A 27,921-nucleotide genomic window follows, 5' to 3' on the forward strand; every position below is an offset into this window, starting at 1 on the left:
GAGGTGAGCGGCAAGTCGGTGGCTGACCTGTTCTACTGATCTGGTCTGGCTCCCATCCCCTCTCCAAGGGCAATTGATTACAAAGTGGGGGGAAGATCTTATTTTACTTCTAGCAAAAAGACATTTTTCTTTTACCTTGATTATACTACCTTAGGGGCCAGCTATAACATATTACCAAGGTTCAATACTGCTGTTTCAGCAGGGTGACGCTGGGGAAGGAGGGTTTTTTTCCATGGGGCAGGCAGCGCTGGGGGGGGGGTTGTTTTGGGGGGGCTGGGCGGCACTGGGGGGTGTTTTGGCAGCGCGGGGGGGTTGTTTCTGTGAGGCGGGCGACGCTGGGAGGGGGTGTTGTGTTTCGGGGGTGGCTGGGTGGTGCTGGGGGGGGGGGTCGGTGACGCTGGGGGGGGTTCGGTGGGGCCGGGAGGGTTCGGCCCTCAGCTGTTTTCTTTGGAGTAATATGGCCCTCGCCACTTTACGAGTTCTGCAGGCCTGAATTATGGATACTCCATTATGGGGAATCCCAAACTCATGATCTGGTTTGGGATGACTTTTTTATCTCTGGTACTAGCTTTGCAGAATCCAAACCAGTAACTCACAGTAGACTTTTCAGCAGGGGATCTTGTTAGTAACATGTGCCTTTCCTACGGCACCAATATTGCTCCAAGAGGCATCCCTGGATAGAGAAGATTTCAATTCAGTTTTTAAAAGATCAACACATATTATATATACATGTTATATATTGGCCTGGAGATAAGTGAACGTCTGAGCTGCAGGGTTACTAAATGGTATACCTCCATTTGTTTAAAGTTGAAGTTTTCGAATGTGTGGCAGCCAAGTTTTCCAGGAAAAAAATGTGGGCAAATGAGCAGCAATATGGAAGAATTAAAACTATATGATAACTGAGCTGACAAAGTCTATCATTCAGTTATATAACAAATCTATAACATTATCAGCAGGTGATTGGAAAGTCTTTACCTCAGATATAATCTATGCTCAGTCCTGCATATCTTGGAAAATGCTGGCAGATGAATTGTGCATATGCTGTTTGCTGAAATAACAAAAACGAGAGACTCCATGAAGCAAGACAGTTCTGGTAATCCAGTTTAGTGATAACGTAGAAGGCTTTTCCCTGGACTCCTGTTGATCACATCAATTTGTTCTTAATTAGCAGTGAGGTCCCTACTGGTTATACTGAACATCCCCAAAAGGCATCTAGACCCAACTAAAGATGTCTCTTTTTTTAAGCCTCACAAATAAAGATGACATGTCAGAATGTAACCTCTCCATCAGGTTTGGAGAACGCTCTGCAGGACCTTAAATATTTTAAGTGTGAGGGTGAAGCATGTAAATCAATTCACTCAGTCCCTTGATCTCTGCAGTAAAATCATGAGGGGACGTTACACGAGGCATCACACTATATTATCCCTGCAAAGAAATTATGGGTAGAAAGGCGATTCACACAGCGATTGTCTTCTGCTTGTGTCTGCCCCGGTGGATACCATTAGGGAGATCCTGGGAGCATTTGTACAGGGCATTGCTATCTACATGTTGAATACCTGCAAGGACACCCTGGGGGCCTTAACAATGAAAGTGTCCCGATTTTCAGAGATGCTGAATTCCACAACTTGTGTAGGGGACAATTTCCTGGTGCAAGTGCTGGAGGAACCAACTAGGGACAGAGCTCTTCTTGACCTGCTGCTCACAAACCGGGAAGAATTAGTAGGGGAAGCAAAAGTGGATGGGAACCTGGGAGGCAGTGACCATGAGATGGTCAAGTTCAGGATCCTGACACAAGGAAGAAAGGAGAGCAGCAGAAGATGGACCCTGGACTTCAGAAAAGCAGACTTTGACTCCCTCAGGGAACTGATGGGCAGGATCCCCTGGGAGAATAACATGAGGGGGAAAGGAGTCCAGGAGAGCTGGCTGTATTTTAAAGAATCCTTATTGAGGTTGCAGGAAAAAAACATCCCAATGTGTAGAAAGAACAGTAAATATGGCAGGCGACCAGCTTGGCTTAACAGTGAAATCCTTGCTGATCTTAAACGCAAAAAAGAAGCTTACAAGAAGTGGAAGATTGGACAAATGACCAGGGAGGAGTATAAAAATATTGCTCAAGCATGCAGGAGTGAAATCAGGAAGGCCAAATCACACTTGGAGTTGCAGCTAGCAAGAGATGTTAAGAGTAACAAGAAGGGTTTCTTCAGGTATGTTAGCAACAAGAAGAAAGTCAAGGAAAGTGTGGGCCTCATACTGAATGAGGGAGGCAACCTAGTGACAGAGGATGTGGAAAAAGCTAATGTACTCAATGATTTTTTTGCCTCTGTCTTCACGAACAAGGTCAGCTCCCAGACTGCTGCACTGGGCAGCACAGTATGGGGAGAAGGTGACCAGCCCTCGGTGGAGAAAGAAGTAGTTCGGGACTATTTAGAAAAACTGGACGAGCACAAGTCCATGGGGCCAGATGCGCTGCATCTGAGGGTGCTCAAGGAGTTGGCGGATGTGATTGCAGAGCCATTGGCCGTTATCTTTGAAAACTCATGGCGATCGGGGGAGGTCCTGGATGACTGGGAAAAGGCTAATGTAGTGCCCATCTTTAAAAAAGAGAAGGAGGAGGATCCGGGGAACTACAAGCCAGTCAGCCTCACCTCAGTCCCTGGAAAAATCATGGAGCAGGTCCTCAAGGAATCAATTCTGAAGCACTTTGAGGAGAGGAAAGTGATCAGGAACAGTCAGCATGGATTCACCAAGGGCAAGTCATGCCTGACTAACCTGATTGCCTTCTATGAGGAGATAACTGGCTCTGTGGATGAGGGGAAAGCAGTGGATGTGTTATTCCTTGACTTTAGCAAAGCTTTTGATACAGTCTCCCACAGTATTCTTGCCAGCAAGAATTCTGGATGAATGAACTATAAGGTGGATAGAAAGCTGGCTAGATCGTCGGGCTCAACGGGTAGTGATCAACGGCTCCATGTCTAGTTGGCAGCTGGTTTCAAGTGGAGTGCCCCAAGGGTCGGTCCTGGGGCCGGTTTTGTTAAATATCTTCATTAATGATCTGAAGGATGCCGTGGACTGCACTCTCAACAAGTTTGCAGATGACACTAAACTGGGAGGAGTGGTAGAAACGCTGGAGGGTAGGGATAGGATACAGAGGGACCTAGACAAATTTGAGGATTGGGCCAAAAGAAACCTGATGAGGTTCAACAAGGACAAGTGCAGAGTCCTGCACTTAGGACGGAAGAATCCCATTCACTGTTACAGACTAGGGACCGAATGGCTAGGAAGCAGTTCTGCAGAAAAGGACCTAGGGGTTACAGTGGACGAGAAGCTGGATATGAGTCAACAGTGTGCCCTTGTTGCCAAGAAGGCTAACGGCATTTTGGGCTGTATAAGTAGGGGCATTGCCAGCAGATCGAGGGATGTGATCATTCCCCTCTATTCAACATTGGTGAGGCCTCATCTGGCCTCATCAACTGTGTCCAGTTTTGGGCCCCACACTACAAGAAGGATGTGGAAAAATTGGAAAGAGTCCAACGGAGGGCAACAAAAATGATTAGGGGGCTGGAGCACATGACTTATGAGGAGAGGCTGAGGGAACTGGGATTGTTTAGTCTGCAGAAGAGAAGAAAGAGGGGGGATTTGATAGCTGCTTTCAACTACCTGAAAGGGGGTTCCAAAGAGGATGGATCTAGACTGTTCTCAGTGGTACCTGATGATAAAACAAGGAGTAATGGTCTCAAGTTGCAGTGAGGGAGGTTTAGGTTGGATATTAGGAAAAACTTTTTCACAGGAGGGTGGTGAAGCATTGGAATGGGTTACCTAGGGAGGTGGTGGGATCTCCTTCCTTAGAGGTTTTTAAGGTCAGGCTTGACAAAGCCCTGGCTGGGATGATTTAGTTGGGAATTGGTCCTGCTTTGAGCAGAGGGTTGGACTAGATGACCTCCCGAGGTCCCTTCCAACCCTGATATTCTATGATTATGATTAAGTCTGTGCATTATCCTTGCAGTGGTGAGGAGGAGGATTTATTTACACATTGTTTCTGCATGTCTGTGCATTCAGTGAAACCCTCAACTCTGACTAAAAGAAACGAAGTGGGAGAGCAGCCTGTAGAAGATGACTCCTTTAACTCACTGAGAGACAGGCATACTGTCTCCACCACATATCCATTTGTCACAAGTATAGTCATTATATTAACAATGATGTAATCTAGGTATTTTGTAAACTTTACATTAAAGGATTAACAAAGCTTGTTTAGGCTAGTTAGAAGAGCCAGGAACTCCACTAATCAGATGTTTTACCAAAACTGAGAGAATAGTCATTGATGTCATAGTCAGAGAATAGTCATTTTTGCTAGTATGCTCTGTAATGGAAGAATAGATTTTATGAATATCCCATCCTGATGGAAGTCTTTTGGGAACCTCTCTGTATATCTGATAAAAATAACTTAGTGCAATATGAATATGAACCAGACTGGCTGAATGCAGACAGTGTGTAACTTTTAGAGCCTTAGTTCTTCTCTTGCTCTCCCTAGTCTCTGAAGGTCCTCTCTGGAGAGAAAGCGTGATCTGTCCCTGAAGTTGAAATTTGAGTTCAAAATCTTGCCAGGTAAAGGTGTCCTCCAGGCATTGGCCATCCTTCACAAATGTTAAAGAGAACTATGTGTGGTCATGATACAGTATAAATGTATTTAATGTAACATTTTATACAAACTGTGCCCTAAAATGTAGTATAGAGTTGAGTTAAATCAGTGGTTTTTAAATTGACCCGTGGAGTTCAGTGATCTAACATCTGTCAGTCTTCAGGTAGTGGTAGTTCCGGCTATTTGCTGCCCTGTGTAGGACTCCTGTAGAGTTTCTAAAGTATTTCACCACTAAGTTCCATAATACATCTCTCTACACTCTGTGCATCTGCTCCATATCAGTCTTTGTTAAGGGTTAATTTAACTGTGATAAAATCTGTAGATAGACACCAGAATTTCGAGTGTTAGTGAACACAAAAGGTGAGCAGAAGCAAACTATACAATGACCTGGAGAGTTTAAAGCAGGGAGAAATCCCATACTAATAAATGTGAAATCCTACATCAGGAGAGAAGAAATAAGTAACACATTTAAAAGAGGTGTCACCAAACAGCTACATCCATCATATTTTCTCTTTAATACTTTCCCATTATATGTAACCAACTGGTGTAATTTCAGTGGGAGAGATTTGGGACCTAAGTAGGGTGTTCAAAAAAGAGGCATTCCTACAGAGAATATCCCGTCTAAAAAAGTAAAGTACAGTATGAAAAGATTTTAGAACCACTGGGTTAACTAAGGCCTTGGCTACACTTACCCACTAGTTTGACGGCTGGAAATCGAACTTCTGGGTTCGACTTATCGCGTCTAGTCTGGACGCGATAAGTCGAACCCGGAAGTGCTCGCCGTCGACTGCGGTACTCCAGCTCGGTGAGAGGAGTACCGCGGAGTCGACGGGGGAGCCTGCCTGCCGAGTGTGGACCAAGGTAAGTTCGAACTAATTCGAACTAAGGTACTTCGAACTTCAGCTACGTTATTCATGTAGCTGAAGTTGCGTACCTTAGTTCGAATTAGGGGGGTAGTGTAGACCAAGCCTAAAACAAAAGAACAGACACACAGAAATTAAGAGATACAGGCAAGGAAGAAAAGAGATTTTCAGATGAGATTTGAACTGAGGGGGAGAATCTGTGAGGAAGATGGATAATGGATGGTTGTTCCAGATGTTGAGATGCAGAAGACATGGTTCTTGTAGCAGAAGTGGTGAGATTGTGTGACGGGGCAGCGCGGAGGCCAGTGTTGAATAAGTGAAGGGAGTAGGGAGGGAAGTAGTGACAAAGTAGCAGATTCATGGAGGCTTTTACAAACAGAGGACAAGATGAGTTTGTGCTGCTGGTATAGCTCATCATAGCAATGGAGGAAATAATATTTTAAACCAAGAGACAAACCCAATGCCCTTTCAGAGGTCATACTTCAGAGATTAACAGCTCAGAGTCCGTGGAGTCCTGATGAAGGCTTTGACACCCCTGTCATGTGAAAAAGGATACCATAATTGAGACTTCGTTTTTTTGATGGAGAGGATCTTATTTGATATTAATTATTATATAAGAATGTCCTCTGTTGGTTTTCTCTTTTTTCTTAAGTGATTGGTGGTGCACAGGGAAGGAATCTCTTACCTGAGGAAGCCTGTGGTATATCAGGTAAAACATCTGGGCCAACTGAGAAACCTAGCATAATCAGTTTCTAACACAGAAGTGCTGTTTTATATCCATTTTCAGCCTTAGCTTTGAGTGGCACATGCACACAGCAGTTACTCTCCCAAAGAAACATAAAGCAAAAATTTCGGTCTAAGGCGCAGCTCTTATGTGTGCAAGTTCTGAAAGCTAACCGTGCAGTTTCCCACCTGAGGCATTCCCAATGCCACAGATGTGTCTGCTTCACTCATTCCCTTCCCACAGGATATAGTGGTTAGACCACTGTGTTCACAGATTTTTTTACAGTGACATAAGAATGCTTGCCATGGGGTCTGAGCAGAGGTACGCCACAACCCCATAAGGTGAGAAAGGAAGTGACTGTGTAGTAGCCCAATGACACAGCAGTTAAGACTGCAGGATGCTGGAGATGGGAGTGGGGAAAGTTACATGTTTCCCCATAGTATAGTAAGCTTTTTTCCTCATAAACACTTCCAGCTATGTAAGGCTATGTTCTAGAAATTTCCATCCTGCATATTCTGTAGCTGTAGGAGAGGAACTCAGTACAGTTATTCCAGGCGCTCAGCAGACTCCTAATTAGAAGTCCCCAATTAGCTTTCAGAAGTCCATAGAAGTTTTTTGTTTCCATGCCCAATATAAGCAGAGGCTTATAAAAATACTCCTTATTTTTCAGCCCTATGCACGGAGTTGGGAATGGATTTTATCATTCATTATTAACCAAATGACTTTGCTTTCACTGACTTCTTTAACAAAGAATATTCATACTTGAAAAAAAAATCATTTCAAATGGTATCCTACCAGTAAATAGACATTTGTTATTTCTATCTTGATATTTTTTGCTAAATTTCGAAGATCTGTGTATTCCATCTCTTTAATGGCTGTCATCTAGAACTTCCAGTGAAATCATAATGCTGAATTTGTAACATCTTCATGCTAAGCCTTGGATATCAGAACAAGGTTAAAGCTTAACAGCAGAAGTAGCAGAAAGTGAAGTTAGGCTGTCAGGGAGAGAAATCCTTTTTGAAAACTTAAAAAAATAAAAATAGAAATACAGAAAATGACTGACTGGGTGAACTGTTTTGTATGTTACTTTCATCACAGGGGTGTTGCAAGAGTTAATTTGGGTTGGGATTTTCAAAGAAGCCTAAGGGAGTTAAGCCCCTAAATCAAATTGAAATGGAATGAGGATCTGAGTGCCTAACTCTTTTAGGTTCCTTTAAAAACCCTAGCCTTACAGTCTGTAAAATTCTCTAAACATAGTAAGTGCTGTATAATTGCTAAGTTCTAGTAGTATATTTCCTATTGGATCATTGTGAAAGCCACTTGAAAACAAATCAGTAATGTATATAATGTCTTCAGTCCCACTTCACAAGTTTTGTGAATGAGAGGCATTATTTTTCCAATGTTTATCTCTGTGTAGCCTTCTGTTCCTATGATGGCTCTAAGACAGTTTTTACAAGTGTTAGCATGCATTGAAACTTGTCAACCATGCAATGCTTCTCAAAGTCATTGCTTTCATTTTGTGCAGCCAATGAGTGCTGCTGTATTGAAATTCATGTTACGTATAACTCAGTTCCTATAATGCCATCTTGACAACTAACTAATTAGTTATTTGTAAAGTGCTATGAAAGTGCAAATAGTATTAATAGTATTAATATTGACTGATGAAGAGTAGGACTGGTAATTCAGATCTTGTTTGCCTTAATGGAGAAAAGGGGCAGTACAATTCTGTAAGGTTAAGTTGTTGGTTTTTCAAGTGCAATTTAGTGGTAATCACTGTTAAATTAACCCAAAATCTAAAATTTAGAACTTGCCTACAACAACTTTGAAAGCCCCTGCTATTCAACATGCAGTCAAATGAAATCTGAATTCTCTATCCTAAGAAGGATCATTAAAGTGGCAGCATCTACTGAGAAACTATTCAGTTATGGAGAGAGTGAATCACTAACAGATATTTCTCCAAACAGCTTTGAACATTTATTTAATGTATATTATTATTTAGTAAATCTTTAGCTATGTAATGTATAAAGACATTCTGAAGTTTTTTTGTTCAATGATAATGACTTTTAAATCTGTAATAGAATGACCAGGGAGATTGAAGTGTTCACTTACTGGCTTATGTATGTTACCATTCCTGATGTCCGATTTGTGTCCATTTATTCTTTTGCGGAGGGACTGTCCGGTTTGGCCAGTGTACATGGCAGAGGGGCATTGCTGGCACATGATGGCATATATAATATTAGTGGATGTGCAGGTGAATGAGCCCTTGATGATGTGGCTGATGTGGTTGGGTCCTCTGATGGTGTCGCCAGAGTAGATATGGGGACAGAGTAGGCAACGAGGTTTGCTACAGGGATTGGTTCCTGGGTTGGTGTTTCTGTGGTGTGGTGTGTAGTTGCTGGTGAGTATTTGCTTCAGGTTGGGGGATTGTCTGTAAGCGAGGACTGGCCTGCCTCCCAAGGTCTGTGAGAGTGAAGGATCATTTTCCAGGATAGGTTGTAGATCGTGGATAATGCGCTGGAGAGGTTTTAGCTGGGGGCTGTATGTGATGAATGGTAACATTCAGAAACAGACTTCAAAGAGAAATAGCAGAACTAAAATTCATTTGCAAATATAACACCATTAATCTGGGCTTGAATAGGGACTGGGAGTGGCTGGCTCATTACAGAAGCAGCTTTTCCTCTCCTGGAATTGACACCTCCTCATCCATTATTGGGAGTGGACTACATCCACCCTGATTGAATTGGCCCTGTCAACACTGGTTCTCCACTTGCGAAGTAACTCCCTGCTCTCCATGTGTCAGTATATAATGCCTGCATCTGTAACTTTCACTCTATGCATCCGAAGAAGTGAGGTTTTTACCCACGAAAGCTTATGCCCAAATAAATCTGTTAGTCTTTAAGGTGCCACCAGACTCCTTGTTGTATATGTGATTTATGTTTTGTGTAAAAATATAAAAAGTAATTACTTTGATCGGTTTTAAAATTTGTTTCCTTTTAATTTCATTGGACATACCTTGTTCTTGTATTATGAAATAGTAACTAGGAGTTTCCAACTGACTTCATGCAATTGCTATTTGATATATCTCTATTATGTTACCTCTAATTCATCTTCCCTCCAAAGTAATTATTTCTCATCTTTATAAACTCCCACATAACAAACTCTCTCTCTCTCTCTCTCTCAATTTTTCTTACCTTTCTTTGGACTTTTTCCATTTCTGCGATGTCCTTTTTGAAAACTGTATTTGAGTATTCAAATGGAGAGTGCACTTTTTCTGGCGCGTAGGTTTATATTATGCCATTTATAATATCTTCAGTATTGATTTGTATCCCCTTATTAATATGGCTTCATAGTTTGTTTTCTTTTTGGCCAACACTTTGCATTTAACAGATGTTTTCATTGAGCTGTCCACATTGATGCCTTTTTCCTTAAGCAGTTTAATCAAGAACTTAATTTCCCTGTACACACATGCACAGTGCAATCGTTATTAAGTGCAACTCAGAGGATGAGAAAGTTAATTACAAAGCTAATTTAGCTGCACAGTGAAGTGAAGTGGGCTGTATGTGCTAGCTAATTTTTACTTTTGCTTTGTAGCTACACTTAATCTATTGTATGTTGTGAATTTTGTACAAGTATTGTGTACTTTGAATATCAATGATTTTCATGCACAGAGTAGTGCACAGTGTTATAAGCTGCATTTCCTTGGCTATTTCCCTCTGCCTTGTAGCACTTACATTTACTTTCAACTGAGTAAATTGAATTTCTCATTCTTTTTCCCTCATAGACTCAGAATCGCATGAAGTTGATGGCAGATAACTATGAGGATGACCACCTCAAATCCTCATCCCATTCCAACCAAACCAACCACAAACCCTCTCCAGACCAGGTAATACTTCTCTCCTTTTCTCTTTTAAAATAATAATAATATGTGGAGAGATAGCTATCTCATAGAACTGGAAGGAACCCTGAAAGGTCATCAAGTCCAGCCCCCTGCCTTCACTAGCAGGACCAAGTACTGATTTTGCCCCAGCTTCCCTAAGTGGCTCCCTCAAGGATTGAACTCTCAACCCTGGGTTTAGCAGGCCAGTGCTCAAACCGCTGAGCTATCCCCTCCCCCCATGACTTTTAACTACTGGGCCTGATTATTTTTGAGTCATATGTAGCTTTTCCCAACATGCATGAAGTATCTGGGAACAAAAACAACATTCCAGAGTGAACTTAGAAGATAGAAATGGTTGCAGCTGTTTTGCTGGCTATCTTGAAGACCCTTGCAAGATGCACAGATGCTCCCAAGTACTGAGTTGTCTTTAGTGGGATGAAGAGGGGACAAAGGAATGTTAATGTCTTGACTAACCCATGAAACATAAGGCAGGAGCTGTCTCCTAGTACGTTCAGATTTCAGTAATACAAGTCACCTGTTCTGGAGTGCTTGGAGTGGCTTCATCATTCTTGCTGTAACTTGTGAGAATAATCACCTCTAATAAGGGTCCTGAACTATTTCTCTCTGTGAATAGCAGGAAATCTTGGTCAGGATCAGCTTATTGGTCCCTGGATTGTGTGTGGGCAATTACTTGCATTTCCCAGAAGGAAATCTTCACTTGTATGCCAGATGAGCACAAGTTGTTCCCTCTGAAGCTCAGTGGGTCATGAACTGAAAGAAGATCAATTTACCATTTCTAAGGCATAGTAGAGCCTCATGTGTCATTTACTAAGATCAGCCATGTATTTGATATCCATCCCTTGGGTAACACAGAGACTGCCAACCTAATTACAAATTTCACATTGAAACCTCACGTGTTCCAGGGTAATTAAAACATTCAAAAACTGTAATTGCTCCCTAGACTGAGACATGGGAATACCTTACCTTTCTCAATCCTCTGGCTGACCTGTAAGTAGCATTGATGGGTTCTGAAGGGAGCTGGATCTCATCCTGGTCTGCTGAAGAATGGGTCATTGTAACATGGCAGTTCTGAGGGGAATGAAAGTAGAAAATGGAAGAGCCTAAACACATATATACCCCTCCAAAAATCCCATATTTCAAAACTTCCTTTCATATCTACACCAGACTTCCTCTGAAAATAATATTGTGAAAAAGTGTTGAAGACATGGTGTTCATTGCTCTGGAGGGGATAAAAGTGATGCAAACACAGGAATGAGTATAAAATTTTCTTACTACTTAACCACCTTCCTGGGGTTGTAAATGAAGAACCTCATGAATGAGTGGCTTGAGGCCTCCAGGACATTCTTTGCAGGTGTCAGACCTATTTTCTTTGAGGGAAGGATTATCAATATTGAAGATCAAAACAGTGGTCTCCAAATCTCAATTTCCTGGGGAGTAGAAGAGTATCTGCTATTTTACACACTGAAATGTTGTAGTGAAATAAGGGCATTTTCCAAATGTGTATATGGCACCTGACTGAAAATGAAGGCATTGGTAGCATGAACAGGTTAAGAACCAAAAGAGTTTTATGTATGATCTCGCAGTGGGGGACAGGTTACATTTTCAATTTATGTAAACAAATTCTGAGTAATTGAGCAGAGTTTAAAAGAGAATTAAGAAAGCTGTTTCCAATGGTTCCAGTTATTGGAAAGCGGCAGAGCAGAGGACACAGGGAGTTGGAGGCCACTTTTTTTTACTAGTAGTATTTTATAATTATGTCTGTGCTTTAAATACTAACCAACTCTTTATTTCATTCCCATGCTGCTCTGGGGCTTTTTCCCCTTGTCATCTCTCAACCAATAGGATGAGGAGGAGGGTATTTGGGCATAGCCAATCAGATGCTCTTAGTTCAGCCATTTTGTTCAGAACGGTGAGAATCAGCTTTCCTTACCAGTAGAAAAGTTTCCCACAGTCACTCTTGCATCTTGCTTCTGTGTGATTCATGAAATCCGGGTGTGTTTCCTTTCCCTTTTTCACGTGGTCTATGCATGTGAATGTTTCCTACTTATTTGTTGTGTTTTTTTATTTCTTCTGTGTGTTGAGAATCAAGTTACTGTATTGTTTCATGACATTATGGGGAGAACTTTCCAGGGCATGTAATTGAGTTTATATGTTTATATGCAAAGCAACACCATGATTCACGTGAACGAGAGCAGGAAATGTGTCCTCTACAATTTACCATTAACCTCATGGTGGAAAATGTTTCCAGTCAGACCCTTTTTGTTTTTTCACAAAGCAGTTTGCTCTGTAACCAAACCTTTTTTAAATCCTGGTCAGTAATGAATGAGCTCACAGGTAATATTTCTACCTGGAGATTACATATTTTGAGCATGTTGAGCTCTGCTGCTGAGAACAGTGCCAGATAGATGACCCAAAGCACCAAGTTGCCCCAAATATGTATTAACTCAGAGGAGGCGGCTACTAATAATGACGACTCGGAATAGGGACTCTTAGAAAATTAATAGAAAAAATAAGACTCTCCAATTTCTCTCTACATTCCCCTGATTTATTGCCACATTACATATGTGTCATTGCACAGATCAAGTCAATCAGCTGGAAAATGTATTCCACCTGTGACAGTCAAACTTTAATTTCATGCCTTGGGATTTGAACTGAGGAAATCCCTTTTATGGAAAAAAATTGATAATGTGATTAATTCACACTCCTTGGTGATCTCACACTCCTTTTGAGTCACTTCTCTTGCAATGCTTGTGTGTTACTGTCTGGTGTTAAGTGTGTAAAGCAATTAGGATGTGTGTAAAGCTCTTGCTGAAGAATGCCATTAAGGATGGAGAGATGAGGTAAGTTGATGGCGAAAAGGAAGAAAGAACTATGAAGGTAGGAGTCATTCGAACTGATGTTCATTCCAAATTAAAAAGATGGTGTAGCAGATACTGATCAAAAAGATCTTTCCATTGACCACCCGGTATACTGAGAAAGGAGGAAAGCTTAGGAAAATGAGTGTGCTGAGTTTCTTTACCATTTTCACAGACTAGAAGTTTGCCAAATTAAGGCAGATGTGGGTTGCCTGTCTGTTAAGCACACACATTTTCTTCAGCTTCCATGCCACAGCAGAGAAGCAAAGAAGAAACACTACATATTCTGAGGATAATGTGGTAGCTAAAGGCCTCTCCTCCAATATATCCCAACAGAGAAGACTGTCAAGCACAAGCCCTTCATATATACCCCAGCAGGGGGAAGAGTGTGAGAGTAATAAGTGCCTCCCAAGCCAGTGATCCCTAGTGTGATAACATTTTTAGCAGAGTGTTCCATGTATACTAGAAGGAGAGAGTGTGCCACAGCCCTTCCCACTTCTTATATGCTAGAAAGAGAAGGTTTGTTGGCCAGAGAGTCCATTTTTTATTTTTGCAGTTGTAAAATTTAGTTAATTTATTCGAGTTCATTAACATAAGAGATTGATAGCATAGGAAGCCAGCTTTGTTTTTTTTCAAGAAATTGTTCTGGCCATGGGCATCTATACACCTCTGCTCAGTACTGAAGAAAAAGGGCTTTTATCCATGGTGCATTAGTCTGCTCTAGAGGGGCATAAATTCTAGTGCACACTAGTGTGTTGCGCACTACATGGTTTGTGTGGACCCTGCTGGCATGAACTAAGAATTCTACTGTGCATGTTGATGTAGCCCCATTTCAAACAGTACTATGTTAGTGCTCAGTAGGGAACTTTTAATGCTCACCAGGCACGTCCACATGGGCCAGTTAGTGCATAACACGCTAGTGCACACTAGAATTTATGTCCCTGTAGTGCAGACAAACACACACTAGAGGCCACCAAAACATTTATTCCATGTAACTAAATGTTTATACTGTGGCATCTGAACCTGACCCAAATTACTGGTAATGTTTAATTATACTTAACTCAGTGCACGACAGCAGTATTGTAGACATGCTCTCTTGAAACATAGCACTGCCTCTACAAGTATGTACTATATATACAGCTGCACTGTGTGGTACTGTGTGCTCAGAGACTGCAAATCTAACAGAAGTGCTTTACCTGTGACAAACCATGACAATCTTCTCTGTAGCCTCACTGCCTTACCTTCTGGATTCTTTCCACCTTATCCTTTCATCCCCATAGGTGCTCTTATTCATCTATTTTGGATACCCTTTTCTTTTGTTCTTTCTTAGAGTATGCTCATTTTGTATGAGCATCAACTCTGCCCCTTTATCCTTCTCAAGTGTTAAATTCTGCTAGCCATTGGCAATGGGAGTGCTATAGTTGGTTTATTACTGCTCATTGTTACCAATAATAGTATGGTTTTATGTATGCTAACATAAGAGTGTCTGAGCGATTGGTTGAAGTAGGATTGAGTGGACGTGTAGGCTGTAAAGTTTTACATTGTTTTATTTTTGAATGCAGTTTTTTTTTTTATATAATTCTACATTTGTAAGTTAAACTTTCATGATAGAGATTGCACTACAGTACTTGTATTAGGTGAATTGAAAAATACTATTTGTTTTTTTACAGTGCAGATATTTGTAATCGAAAATAAATATAAAGTGAGCACTGTACACTTTGCAATCTGTGTTGTAATTGAAATCAATCTATTTGAAAATGTAGAAAACATCCAAAAATATTTAAGTAAATGGTATTTTATTATTGTTTAACAGTGCAATTAATCTCATTTAATTTTTTTTATCACACAGTTAATCATGCTTAATTATTTTAATCGCTTGACAGCCCTAGTTTTATTGTTTTAAAACATAACATTTCAGAGCTCAGGTGGTGTTGAGACTGCATTCCTACTTGATTCCCGAAGTTGTGTTGGACTTTCATTTGAATCAATTTGTTAATTTATCTTTTTTTTAAGACCCCACTCCTCTCCAGGAGATAAGAAATTCCATACCTTGGATGTTTCAAGGGCCTTGTTATCCTACCTTGATGGAATAAAAGCTTTTTAGACTTTATCCTCATCTTTTTATTGTCCTCTCTGGTGCTTCTAAGGGTCAAAACATCTCCTCTCAGAGAAGTTCAAAATAGATTATGTAGTATATATCAATGTGCTATCATATGGTCCTCCAAATATTCAAGCTCACTCCACTAGGGCATAAGCTATGCCCTCTGCTTGCTTCAGGAACATTCCTGTATGCAAAAATTGCAAGGCAGCGATGTGGAATAATCATCTTACTTTTCTTAAATACAATGTTTTTGACCTGATTGCAAGATCAGATACCAAATTTGGTAGGTCAGTGTTATAACATTTTTCAGTTAGTGACAGTCAGGGCTCCTCAGTCCCACTTTCCAGATGGGTCACTGCTTGTCAGTCACCTAGAGTGGGGATCCCCACGGACACATACTTGAAGAAGAGAACAGTTACTTACCTTATAGAAACTGTGGTTCTTCAAGATGCTGTCATCCAGGTGGATTCTAAAACACATCTTCCATTCCCACTTTTTGTTGTCCTCCTTATCTGGGATTCAAAATTAGTGGGAGAACTGAGGGATGGCTTCATCTGGTCTGTCCTCTATACCTTTGGCAGGGGGGCACAAGAGACATTACTATTCCAAAGATTCTGATCTTGCACACGTGGGATACATGCACACCTACAGTGGGATCCATACAGATGACAACATCCTGACAAACCATGGTTACTATAATATAAGTAACTGTTCTTTCCAAGCCCTGCCTGCCTACTGGATTAATACTGCACCTTCTCTGCTATAACTCCATTGGCTCTGTTGAAAGCTTGTCCTTCCTAGTGACTTGACCTGACCACTGTGGTGTAGGTACCAGTGCCATAGCAGTGAAGCCAATATTTACTACTGTCCCAGTTCTTAGTAAGCAATTTATGAACCTGATAATTTTGTCTTGTGTTTTATTATTTACCATTCTGCTTAGATGTCATCTCCTTCCCACCTTCTGTCTCAGTTCATTGCCCACTTTAGCATATAGTCCTTCAGCCTGACATGTCACATCTCTCATTCTTCTGGGCTGTCCTATTCCAGACTAACATACATTCCAGCCTTTGGAATGCCTTCAGCCCATTACCCTTCTCTCTAGTTCATACATTTATTTCTTTAACTTGTTTTTTACTCCATGCTAATTTGCTATCCTCAAGATGTCTTGTCTTTTATGTCTTATCAACAAGCACAAAATAACTGATCTTTCTTGATGCATCATTCCTCTTCTTCCTGATTTTGGGATGATGAGACTAAGATTTCCAGATGGAATTGTGTAATCTGTAGGTCTCGGATGAATTAAATGATCATCTTCCTGCTACCCTCACATATCAAATAAAAGCACAAATAGAGACATATTTTCTAAAACATTCAGAACAGATGGCTCATTTTTGTTGATAAAGATTTGGGCTTTTCAGCAAACCACTTGCAAGAAGGACTTCATTCATTTAAACCAAAGGAGATTGTTCCCTGAGTTCCATGACTGTCTTGTTTCTTCTCTGTCTTACAGTTGGACAAGTTCTTCTGCTAGTGGTTTGGTTTCTGTACCAGCTGTGGATTGTGAACCCAAACATCTTGGTTTCTTTCAGGCTTCTGCCATAACTGTTGTGGCTTATGGTACTGTGTTGAAGTCGCTGGTCATTTTCCTACTGTTTCACCATCCAGAGCTCTTGTAGTTCTTGTCTGTCTGTTGGAGAACAGACATGCAAGCCTAGAAGTTTCTGTGAACAGTGAGCTAATAGTTGTGACCATTAAAAGGAATGGACTTCGGCTCAGGTACCCATCTTACATCCATGAAATAGATACGTGTATGGGAATAGCTGAAGAAAGGCAGGGTGCATTGCTTCCAATACTATTAGGATATAAATTGGGAGAAGAGGAAATTACACAGAAAATGGGACTAGCAATATGGGGAGCATTAATAAGAGAATGAAGTCATTTCCAATAGTAACTGTGAAAATAGGTTTGTGAGGGGAGTTACTAAAATAAGAGCTGATAAGGGCATGCAGCCAGTCTAGAAGCTGTACTTTCCTGGCTGGTAAAGACTGTAATTACTGAGAGATGCACGAGGATTCAGTTCCAGCTCACAGTAGCCTGGCCCAGGCAATCAGACCACATCCCTCTGCTTAATATAACACAGGGATGAGCCATGTTACTTGGGATAGCCATTTGAATGTATGCATGCAACCAAAGATGAGTGCAAGAGACAAGGGAGTCAGATATACAGTGGATTTCATGTGACATTGCTTAAAATGGCTCATGAGGCAGGTGAAGTGCTAGAAGAGCACTGTGCACACAGACTATCAGAGGGAGGAGAGACAGATTAATCTCACCAATGGGCAGGAGAGTTGTAATTCCTCTGAACAGGAAAAGCACAGATTGTGTTCCCTGGCAGTTACTTAGGGAAGGGTTTCTATTTCTGATAAATGCTAAAACAGACTATAAGAGACAAAAGAATACAGAAACTATGATGAGAGCACACACATCTACAGATCCCCAGAGTGTATGCAATGCAATTGTTATATTTGCAAGCAAAGGCTGTATCTGCTACTGCTCCCTATTAATCCTTGTAATGGGAAGGAGGAATAGATGAAATACCAGAACAGTAAGGAAAATTGATATTTAACATGGACTGTGAGGTGTGGTCTCTGGCTACTCACTGTTACATATTAGAGAATCAGCTGCTAGAAAGTGTGTGTGATGGAAAGCACAGACACCAACTGACTCTCCTATTTCTTTCTTATCCCCCTTTTCAGAGTCCCTTTCCATCATGCAAAAAGGATCCCACCAACATAAAATCTAATGAAGTGTGTAGGATCAGAACTTTCACTTGCCCCCAGGTTACACCCAGAAAAATTATGTGGGGAAACAAGTATTTAAATCTGTGGTTTCACCGCACAATCTGCAAACACAGTTTTCTCAGAGTGGCTGTCTTACCATTTTCATTAGCCAGGGGGAACACTTTCCCTCTTCTACGCCAATACTGTCACACACTAAATACCTCCCAAGTATATCTATCCCCAACCCGTGGTTTGTTATGTGGTTTTTTGTTAGTTGTATTTAGTGTTGAAAAGTAGCCTTTTTAACTTGAAAACTGTCACAACTTAAAGGAACTAACAAAATGACATTTCCCAGACCAAGTAGTTCCTGACACATTGAATTGCAGTGTGGAGCTACAGCATCACTGAAATCATGTGGTTAGCCACCCCCATTCCTCTCTCTCTCAATCCTGTTTTGTTCCAGAACCATTTTGCAGAGCTGCCAGACTCCAAGACTTTTTGAGAAGAGAAAAAACAATAGACAAAAAGAAACATGTTTGAAGTTGCCATGTTCTGATCTCATCTTGCCCTTAAGTCACTAACTTTTCTGCTTTTCCTCAGTTAAGAACGAGACCGACAATTAACAGTATGGAGCATTACAGAAAAGGGAGACCCGGACCACTTGTATTGTGTGCACTGTGATACTAGCCATTTGGGGGAGGGTGTTCACTGTAAATGTTAGCGCTCATGAAAGTGACAAGTTGACATTACAGTTTAAATTCAGGCAGGGCTGGCTGTGTGCAAACAGCCCCTCCAGCTCTGCCAAAGCACCTCAGTCCTGAATTATTGTACTCCCTGCTCTTCTAGTAATAGCCCCCACACTCACACAGTTCTGTCAGTGTGCCTCAGTTCTGACCTATAGCAGTCCCTTCTGCTCCAAACTTGGTTCCCCATTTAACTCTGGCAGTACTCCTCAATTTTCCCCTGTTGTTCAGATCCGCACAGCCTTTTGTAAGTGGAGACTGCCAGTGGGGTTAAACGAATAATAGATTTGTTATGTGGACAAACATCTGTGAAAAGCTAGGGGTTTCTAAAACACATTAAAAATCCTTAGAGCAATTCACTGCAAGTCTTTTTGATTCATCTTCATGGATTCTACTCTCTAAACAGGGAGAGTTGATGGAGAACGCAACCTTCTTTTGTGTTTTCCCTGTTTTTCCCCCCAGAGTCTGGATTTTTCCCAAGGTGAAGGGAGTGAGCTCTGGAAAATGTTAATCTGTGGGATTTGTTCATGGTGTATAAAAATTTCAGAAAGAATGTTTTATAAATATGATTTCCTGATTGACTCTGGCAGAAATGATACTGAGAAAGGCAGTTCTGCCAAAGCAGCCAAGATCCCTTCCAATTCCTCACATGGTTTTTTGTTCATTTGTTTTGGTTTGTTTTGGTTTTGTGAGGAGTGTGTGATGGAGGGTAGATTTGAACCCATTTTTCTTATAAAAAAACAAATCTACAGGAAAGTGAACCTGCCCCTGAGCTTCAGTAATGCAGTCTCTCTGAAGAAACCAAGTGTCTCAGTGCAGCAGCAGCTGAACTTAGGTCAGGCAGTGTGTTTTTGAGAGCTTTCTTCTGTTTCCATTTAAAATAATGAAGGGAAGACATTAGTGATAAATTGCTATGATTTGAGGAAAGCTTTGCACTTCCTGAGCCAAATTCATGCCTTGTATAACTCCACTGAATTTAGTGGTGACACCATGGCTGGATTTGAACCCTTGCAGTGATTGCTGAACAAACTGGAATCCTCTGACCAAGGAGCAGGATTAATTCAGGCCTTCATGCAAATATTTCCAGACGATATCATTTTGTTTTCTTGCTTTTTCTCAGCTCTTTCAACTGGAGAAAGAAAAACATTCTGGCTTGCATTTCAACAAATAGCCAAGATCTCTCTTTTTGATAATATTAATATCAAATCACAGATGCGTTTGTTTTCTCTGGGATTGCAGCCACAAGCTAAACTCTCCACCCATCCCTACCTCCCACCTGCACTCTTTTTTTTTAGGTCCTTTTCCTTCTTACACGCTCTTTAACAAGTAGTTATGATTGCCAGATGCCTTAAATGTATAGACTACTCATGGCCCTCATCCCTATCTGCTAGTGTTCAGTGGTAGGTTTCAGGAGTACACTTGCTGTGCAGCATATTTGCATCCATTTGAAGCAAGGTTTGAACATCAGGGTGGCTGAAAATAGTGTCCCATCCCTGCATATTTCTGTCAGAAATGGCTGATAGGTGGAGAAAGGCTATCCACAGAAGGCTAGCCTCAGCTTGGTTGCATTTCGGTCATGCACTGTGTCAGATCTCTTCATTATTTTGGAACTCCTTTTAAGGATTATATCCTTACAGGCTACTAAAAGAAACCATCAGGTGGGGCTTAGTCCACAACTCTGTAGTTCCAGATAGCAAACTGTATATAGAGTGTGTCATGAATGGTTTCACTCCTTAGAAAGCTCCTGTTCCCTCCACTCGTTTTCCTGTTTCTGCTCCACTAGGCAAAAAGACCAATTATATTTCTGATCTCACTTAATTTTATTTTGACCTCCAGAATATCTCCCAATTTCACTACCTTTCCTTTGTTTCATCTTTTTCTGTCCTTTCGGTACTTTGCGTCCTTATTATAATGATTTTGTGTTTGAGTTAAACAGGACATGGGGAAGGGGACTCAGCCAAAGTGCATAGAAAAGAAGCTATAGACAGTCCTCCATCCCACTGTACTATCAGTTCAGTGAATTATTTGATTGTGAAACTGAAGGCTCATTATCTGCTTTGTTCCTTCATGGGTATTACAATGTTATCCACAGTAAGTATGCACACACTCTTGATAGCAGGACTGCCATGCTGCTGAAGGGTTACCCAAAGCAGTCCTGCCAATGCCAAGCATGAATATAGTAGAGTGTGCTGACTTTGCAATGCCAATGTGATTCTGTTATTTTTTTCTGTTTCCTCCTCCCATACACACACAGTCCTATACACAGAGTTGTACATTTCAGCATCTGATCAGCATGTCAGGTTCTGACAAGTGTGAGTGCAGTTACACCTATCTTAAAATATTTCTCATTCTCTACCCATTTATAGACAGTTACCATCACACTTGGCCCTTTCACACATCCTCCTACATATTTTTGCATATTTATATTTGACTTCTCTCAGATAAACATTTGGACACCACAGTCTCCATATTTGAGGTGTATTGGTTTCTCCCAGTAAAAGAAATAAGCAGACATTTGGATAGGTCTGTCCAACCACAGTCAGTACAAATATCATGTCTTGTCTTATCCGTGCTTCATGACTATCAAGTCTCAGACAAGCTTTTACCAAAATGAAGCTATTAAATATTGTCACTATCATATAGGTTAACCGTGATAAAGTAATAGCAACTCCACAGTTAAGGTAGCAGCAGCTATTTCATTCTAAGCCCTATTTTCACTCCTTCATATCTTTTGCAAAACTACATTTAGATTTAAATTTGTCTTGCTCACTCTGTCCAAAGTTAAAACTTTCTGGAAACTTTCTGGACAAGTTATTTTTGAGTTGAATTTGTTTTGAAATCCATTTCCACATTTCTTTGTCAGCTGATAACTTTAAAATGGTTTGCTCTTATTTCAGATTTGTCAGGCATTTAATGTCGCCACTTTAACATTGTAGTGAATTTTTGTGGTAGATGGAATAAGTTTTCAACCTTAACTGTGCATTAATAGTGTTTTGAGCTTGAGGATAAAGAGAGAGAGTGTGTGTGTGTGTGTGTGTGTGTGTGTGTGTTTGTGTGTGTATGTGTGTGTGTGTAAGAATTGTTAAACAGACTCTATTCTGTGTTCTGATGGAAATGGTCTAATTGTATCATTACAGTTATTGAAGATTGGTTGTTTTGGAAAATATTTCCATGCCTCTAGGGAAGCCAGTTCATCCAGTGTTTCCCTAGAAAGCTCTACAGCTGAATGCAGAAATGTGACCTGGTTTATGAATCCAGAGCTGCTCTGCCTTTCCACTTAGCAAGTGCTCTTGCACCCTCTTGAGATAAGGTAGTGGCAGCTCTGCTGTGTGGGAAGCACGGTGCCTTTTGCTAAGTGGCCGGCTCAAATTAGATATGGGAGGAACGCAGAGATAAAGGCATTTCCTACTTGACTGGCAGGATTTAATGAGTCCCAAGGGAGAGAAATGATCGCTCTGTGAACAGCTCTGGGAGCTCCGTTAGTTAAGAACTTTCACATGCCTCATATGGCTAATTTCCACTAAGGGAGGGACACCCAAGGTAAGCAGATGAGGGAGACAGTCATAAATGTACTCTGGTTTGCAAGGGATCTTGTCCCTGAGAAATCAAGTTCAGTTTCCATACTAAAATCCATTATAATGATCAGTCAGATAGTCCTGCTACTCCCTTATCACACAGGGCTCTACTGAATAAGAATAGTTAGATAGATCTGTGACACTGACTTGAAATCCATACATCCCATGCATGCCTAATAGAATCTGTTATCTGAAAGAGAATACAAGGTGGTTAGAAAGTTTCTTGATTAGCCACCTAATCATTAGACATTAGCTTGTTAATGTCCATATTTCTGTAAGTCATTATTTTACAGAAAATGATGTCTCCATTATACCTCGACCTGTAGATGAACAGAAGAGCAACAAAGAGAGGGAACACATCAAGAGAATCAGAGGCCTCAAGTCTGCCATTTTAGGAAATGCAATTAATCTTAGAAGTGGGTTTTTAGTAGGAAATAGTATGTAAGGTCTAAACTAGAAGAAATTGGGGGAATGGAATGCTACTATGTCAGGTGTTCACTAAATAGACAAATCTGATGGATGTGTAATGGACTGAAATTCAGTTGTATTTGGACATGGAAGTGTGAAACCTCAAGAATTGTGTTGCTACTGGAATACACCTTCCCGCTGCTCTGTACAAGAGTGGATCAATCCTGTCCTGTTGTGACTTGCAGTGCTGTCATACCACACCTATCAATTATATATACATATGTACAACTTTAGTGAATGGTATCCCCAAACTGGCAGATGGGGGTTCACACAGGACCTTATGTGCCCCATTCTATAGTTTGGTTAATGTTGTGTCATCTGTGTGCAAGAAGCAAATGCATAAACATGAGGTAAATATTCATCATTTTAGCTTTCCTGCCTTCTGGCCTGTCAAGTCATCCTCAAAAGATTTCCTAGTCTCTAGTCTTCTTGTCCAGCCTCCCTCACCCTCATCTTTCTACTTCTCAGCTTGTCATCTAGACCAGGGTTTCTCCCAGATTATTTCCTATGAGGTGTTAAAATGCTGTTGACCCTAACCTTCTGCTGTATGTTCCTGGGTGCTGCTGTGTCCTCATCAGAAGGATTTTGACACCCATTAACTACTTAGCTGTTGCTCTCAGCTCCTCTCACTCCACAGAACTTAATCCATTCAGTGTTGGAAACAAAAGAAGTGAGCCAGAACAGCCTTGTTAGAGGGGGTAGGATTCAATGTCTTTGTTGAAAGTAATACCAGCACCCTGTTTCTGTTGACTCAGAGATTATCACGCTTCTCCTTCATTAGCAGGGTCAGAGGTGTCCCATTGAAGAGACACCATGAGCCTGCTGACAAGCGACAGGTGCAGCCTCTGCCATGTCTAAATGGGAACATTTTGACAGTTGCCAGCATTCTGGCAAGTCTTTGCAACTCTCACAGCTGGTGCATGTCAGCAGATACAGATTCAGCACCTCATTTCTTTGAGAGGAGGTGCACAGTCTGGCCCTTCCACTTCCTCAATTTTTGATTGGCCACATTCCACAGAGCCATAATTCTGCTCATTTAAATTTAAAATATACCTTTGTAAAAACCTAGAACAGTTTAAACCAGTATTCTAGTGTGAGACTCCGCATTTATTCATCTGGTCTCCATTTCTTGGTAGACAGTGACTCTTCAGAGAAGAGACTGAATGATCCAAAGGTTGGAAGTAAGAGCATAGATTAGATTTAGATTAGATAAAATAAAATAGTGCTTGTTAGAGCTCTTCATTTTTAGGCCATCACATTAAGTTTTGCTCAGGTAATGACTGAATGTCATCACCATCTCAAGACTATTTGGTGGTCTATGTATTTGCCATGGTGTGGTAAGTGAAGTTTCTAATGTAGAGGTGTCTGTATTTCAGAAACTTAACTTTTCAGTTCATGCTAATTGGCATCATTAGAAGAAAAAGGTTGATGTATGTGTGTAAAGCAACGTGGGAGGAGAATTTGTTCTGCTGTTGCCTTTGCTGTGGACAGACAACCTGTTCTGTGGCTAATACCGGACTTCATTCTCCAGGTCTATCAATCTGGCACCTTTCACCAACACAAAATTCACTTTAAAAAATTAAAGCAGGGAATTGTGATAACTGGATGGAGTGGTGTTGTGCAATAAACACACTAAATCTATACAGTTAAAACTGTTTCAGTTCTCAGCTTACATTGTCTCTACTTTTCATACTAACAAGCCAGCCAGCATCACCATGCCCTCTCAATGCTCCGTTTCTTCCTGCTTTAGACCAGAGTAATAGATTTTACAGGACAGAAGGGTTTGGGGATTTCATTCAGTGTTCTTTCAGCTTTTACATATTATGGGACGTTGAGATTCATAACTTATGGATTGGTCTTTGACTTCTCAGTGGCTTGGGTCTCAGGCCGACCCTGACTATTCCTGTTTTCTTATCTTAGATAATTCAGCCCCTTTTAGAACTTGACCAGAATCGCAGCAAATTGAAGTTGTACATTGGACACCTGACAGCCCTCTGCCATGACCGTGACCCCCTGATTTTGCGTGGACTCACCCCACCTGCTTCCTACCACCTGGATGATGACCGGGCAGCTTGGGAGAAAGAGCTGCAGAAGATGACCCAGGAACAGGTGAGCCTTCAACAGGTCCATCAGTGGTAGAATCTTTGAAGTGTTTATACAGACCTTGCTGATGAGACAGAGATGCTGTGAAGTGAATCCATGAGAGGTGAATGCAGCCAGAAATGGCTCATTCTTCAGTTGATTGTGGGAGGGTTACTTTTTAAAACAATAGCCATTTAACCTTTATTAGGTATTGTACCTGTTTTACAGTATTTGCTCCAACTGAGGGCATGTTGCATTCACTCACCGTTGGGCAATAAAATTGCTCAGTAGGAACCATTCTGAATCTGTTCACCTCTATGTTACCTAAACTTTAATTCTGTAGGATGGAACACTGTGAAAAGTCACTACCCTTCACTTTTACCAATTAATAGATTTTAACCACCTTTTTAATAATAAAAAAAGAAGAACAGGAGTACTTGTGGCACCTTAGAGACTAACAAATTTATTAGAGCATAAGCTTTCGTGGACTACAGCCCACTTCTTCGGATGCATCCGAAGAAGTGGGCTGTAGTCCACGAAAGCTTATGCTCTAATAAATTTGTTAGTCTCTAAGGTGCCACAAGTACTCCTGTTCTTCTTTTTGCGGATACAGACTAACACGGCTGCTACTCTGAAACCTTTTTAATAATATAACCTAATCACATGAATCTTAAATATTGTGTAGTTGGTAGCATACTTACATTGTAAAGTACAGAACAAATTTGTTCTTAGGAACCAGCATACTACCTCATATGTATGTACAGTGGTTTATGAAGGTATGTCTGATGATTAAAGTTACGTTTTTGTCATGGGTATATTTAGTAAAGGTGATGGACAGGCCACGGGCAATAAACAAAAAGTCATGGCCCATGACCTATCCATGACTTTTACTAAAAATACCTGTGACTAAATCTTACCTGCTGGGAGGGGGGCGCTCCTGAAGACTGCTGCTGGAGGGAAGGGGGCAGCGTGGGGTGACGCTTCTGCTGTGGGGGCCAGCCCAGGGCCCCACTGCTGCTGGTGGTGGGCGGCCCATGGTCCCACTGCCGCTGTGGGCGGGGAGCAGCCTGGGGCACCCCCGTCACTGGTCTGGGCAGGGGGCGGCCCATGGCTCCACTGCTGTGGGTGAGGGGGTGGCCCCACCACCACCATTGTTGCGGGTGAGGGGGCAGCCCCGCCACCGCCACTGTTGCGGGCAGGGACGGCCTGGGATCCGCTGCTCCAGGGCAGCACTGGGGACCAGCTGCCAGTGCGGCTGGCCCCAGGGCTTCCCCAGCTGCTGGGGTGGTCTTGGGGTCAGCCACACCAGCGCTGCAAAATTCACGGAGGTCACGAAAAGTCACGGAAGCCGTGACCTTACTGATGATCTCATTGCAGTATGTGAATGTATGGGTCTTCCAGGCAATATTAATGCTGGGCTCTGACTGTTGACCTTTAGGCACAAAGACCAAGATTGTTAAAAATTGATGTCTTCAGTTAGGTTCCTAAATTCATAATTAAGCATCTAAAATGGGCTGCTGCATGCTCAGCAGCTTTGAAAATCAAGACTCTTGCTTTAGAGCCAAAATATTCGGGAGCCTAACTTTAGACACCTATTTTTAAAATATTGACCTAATGCCTTATGTTCATGTCTGAGATTATGTGTTATTAAGACTCCATAGTGGTCCATGAACTTACATATTTATATTTCTTTCTCCCATCTCCAGACAATTTCTTACTGGACAATTCAATATTTGTTTCATCAGAGAATGTGAACTTGTGTTTTGAATTTTCTTTACTCAGTGAGTTGCGAGAATGAAAGTGAATGAAGGGATGAGGCTTGGGGTTGAAATGAAGCCATTATGTTGGAACTTCCGGCATCTCATGGTCCCTTCTTAAAGTTAATGTTTACACAAAGCTCTCTTTATCCAAGACCATCAAATTCTGCTTACTCAGACAGCTGGAGTAGATTATGTGTATAGCTAGGAGAAAGAATGTACTCTGACATTTATGCTACACATTCTTGTAGCAAACACACACCATGGGACAGATATGTGCAAACAGACATATGTTGTATAGTGATTCACAGACTTTCTAGCTGCCACTATATTTAAGTTAATTTTCAATATGTTTAGCTACAGATATATCACATCTCTATAATGTCATGTCTATGAAATACATAGAGAGTGTTATGCAGGTAAACGTGATCTCACATTAAAGGGCTCTAATGACATCGTGAGATCTATATAAGCAAGCAACAGAACAGAGGATCCCATTTTGCTTGGTATTTTGTCAAAGCCTGTATCATAATAGAATAGAATAAGGCATGTAATGCTGACAGGGTTAAAACCTTGCTATCTTGCCCAATATATGCAAAATTAAACTTACTGTTAAGCATATATAAATCTACCTGATTTATTCTTCGATGCATGAGTGTACATGTTCACACACTTGGAGTGGGATTTTTAAAAGTACTCGTCTAACTCCACTCATTGACTCCAACTAGATGAGCATTAAGCCATTGTTGAGCACTTTGAAAAATCCTACCCAGAATAGAGATACAAATCTGCCTGTTAGTCTATGCAGTAGAAATTAAACCTGAGCTGGCACTTCCATTCTAAAGCCCTATTTTCAGATACACCTCTACCTCGATATAACGCTGTCCTCGGGAGCCAAAAAATCTTACCGCGTTATAGGTGAAACCGCGTTATATTGAACTTGCTTTGATCCATCAGTGTGTGCATCCCCGCCCCCCCTCCCGCCCCCCCGAAGCACTGCTTTACCGCATTATATCCAAATTCATGTTATATCGGGTCGCGTTATATCGAGGTAGTGGTGTATATCTAACTTTCTCATTAATTATATTTTGGACTGTAATTTCTTGTGCTTAATCTCAGCCTAGAAGTGAGTATTTTTTGGAAAGTTTATTGGAAGTTCATTGAGGCATTTGTCAAACGAGCAAAAATGTTTTTGGCCAGTGAAGACATGTATCAGATGTTTTTTTTTTAAAATAGAGAACTCAAAAACAGGTTTGTTTTTAAATGTCAAACTTAGCACATACGTATCCTTCAGTGAAGGTTATTGCTTTGGCAATGTTTTGGGGGGAAATCTTGATATTGAAATAAGTCATAGACATTTAAAATAATATACTGATCATGCAAAAAGAACAGGAGTATTTGTGGCACCTTAGAGACTAACAAATTCTTTAGAGCATAAG

At 41.1% G+C, this 27,921-nt stretch overlaps 1 protein-coding gene and 1 long non-coding RNA gene across 43 annotated transcripts in view; one reads left to right on the plus strand and one right to left on the minus strand.

Moving 5' to 3' along the window:
• Window positions 1-27,921, plus strand: part of ERC1 (ELKS/RAB6-interacting/CAST family member 1) — a 525,728-nt gene that overhangs the window by 462,496 nt on the left and 35,311 nt on the right. For 34 of the 42 annotated variants that reach the window (XR_010598150.1, XM_065582406.1, XM_065582419.1 and 31 more), the window contains 2 exons: window positions 10,005-10,106; window positions 24,564-24,752. Coding sequence is in view for 35 of the 42 variants with exons in the window: in XM_065582406.1 (XP_065438478.1) it covers window positions 10,005-10,106; window positions 24,564-24,752 (291 nt within the window). In the remaining 7 variants the exon portion in view is untranslated. Of the gene's footprint in view, window positions 1-10,004; window positions 10,107-11,963; window positions 12,031-24,563; window positions 24,753-26,431; window positions 27,102-27,921 lie in introns of those variants that run through there. The other 8 variants (XR_010598153.1, XR_010598155.1, XR_010598149.1 and 5 more) reach the window with 3 other exon arrangements.
• Window positions 23,900-26,070, minus strand: LOC135981225 (uncharacterized). Its single transcript, XR_010598157.1, has 2 exons — window positions 25,364-26,070; window positions 23,900-25,128 (listed from the first exon to the last, which is right to left on the minus strand). It is a non-coding gene; the product is annotated as an uncharacterized LOC135981225 (long non-coding RNA).

The sequence above is a fragment of the Chrysemys picta genome, chromosome 1 (assembly GCF_011386835.1).
Source record: "Chrysemys picta bellii isolate R12L10 chromosome 1, ASM1138683v2, whole genome shotgun sequence".
In the NCBI taxonomy this organism is placed as follows: domain Eukaryota; kingdom Metazoa; phylum Chordata; order Testudines; family Emydidae; genus Chrysemys; species Chrysemys picta.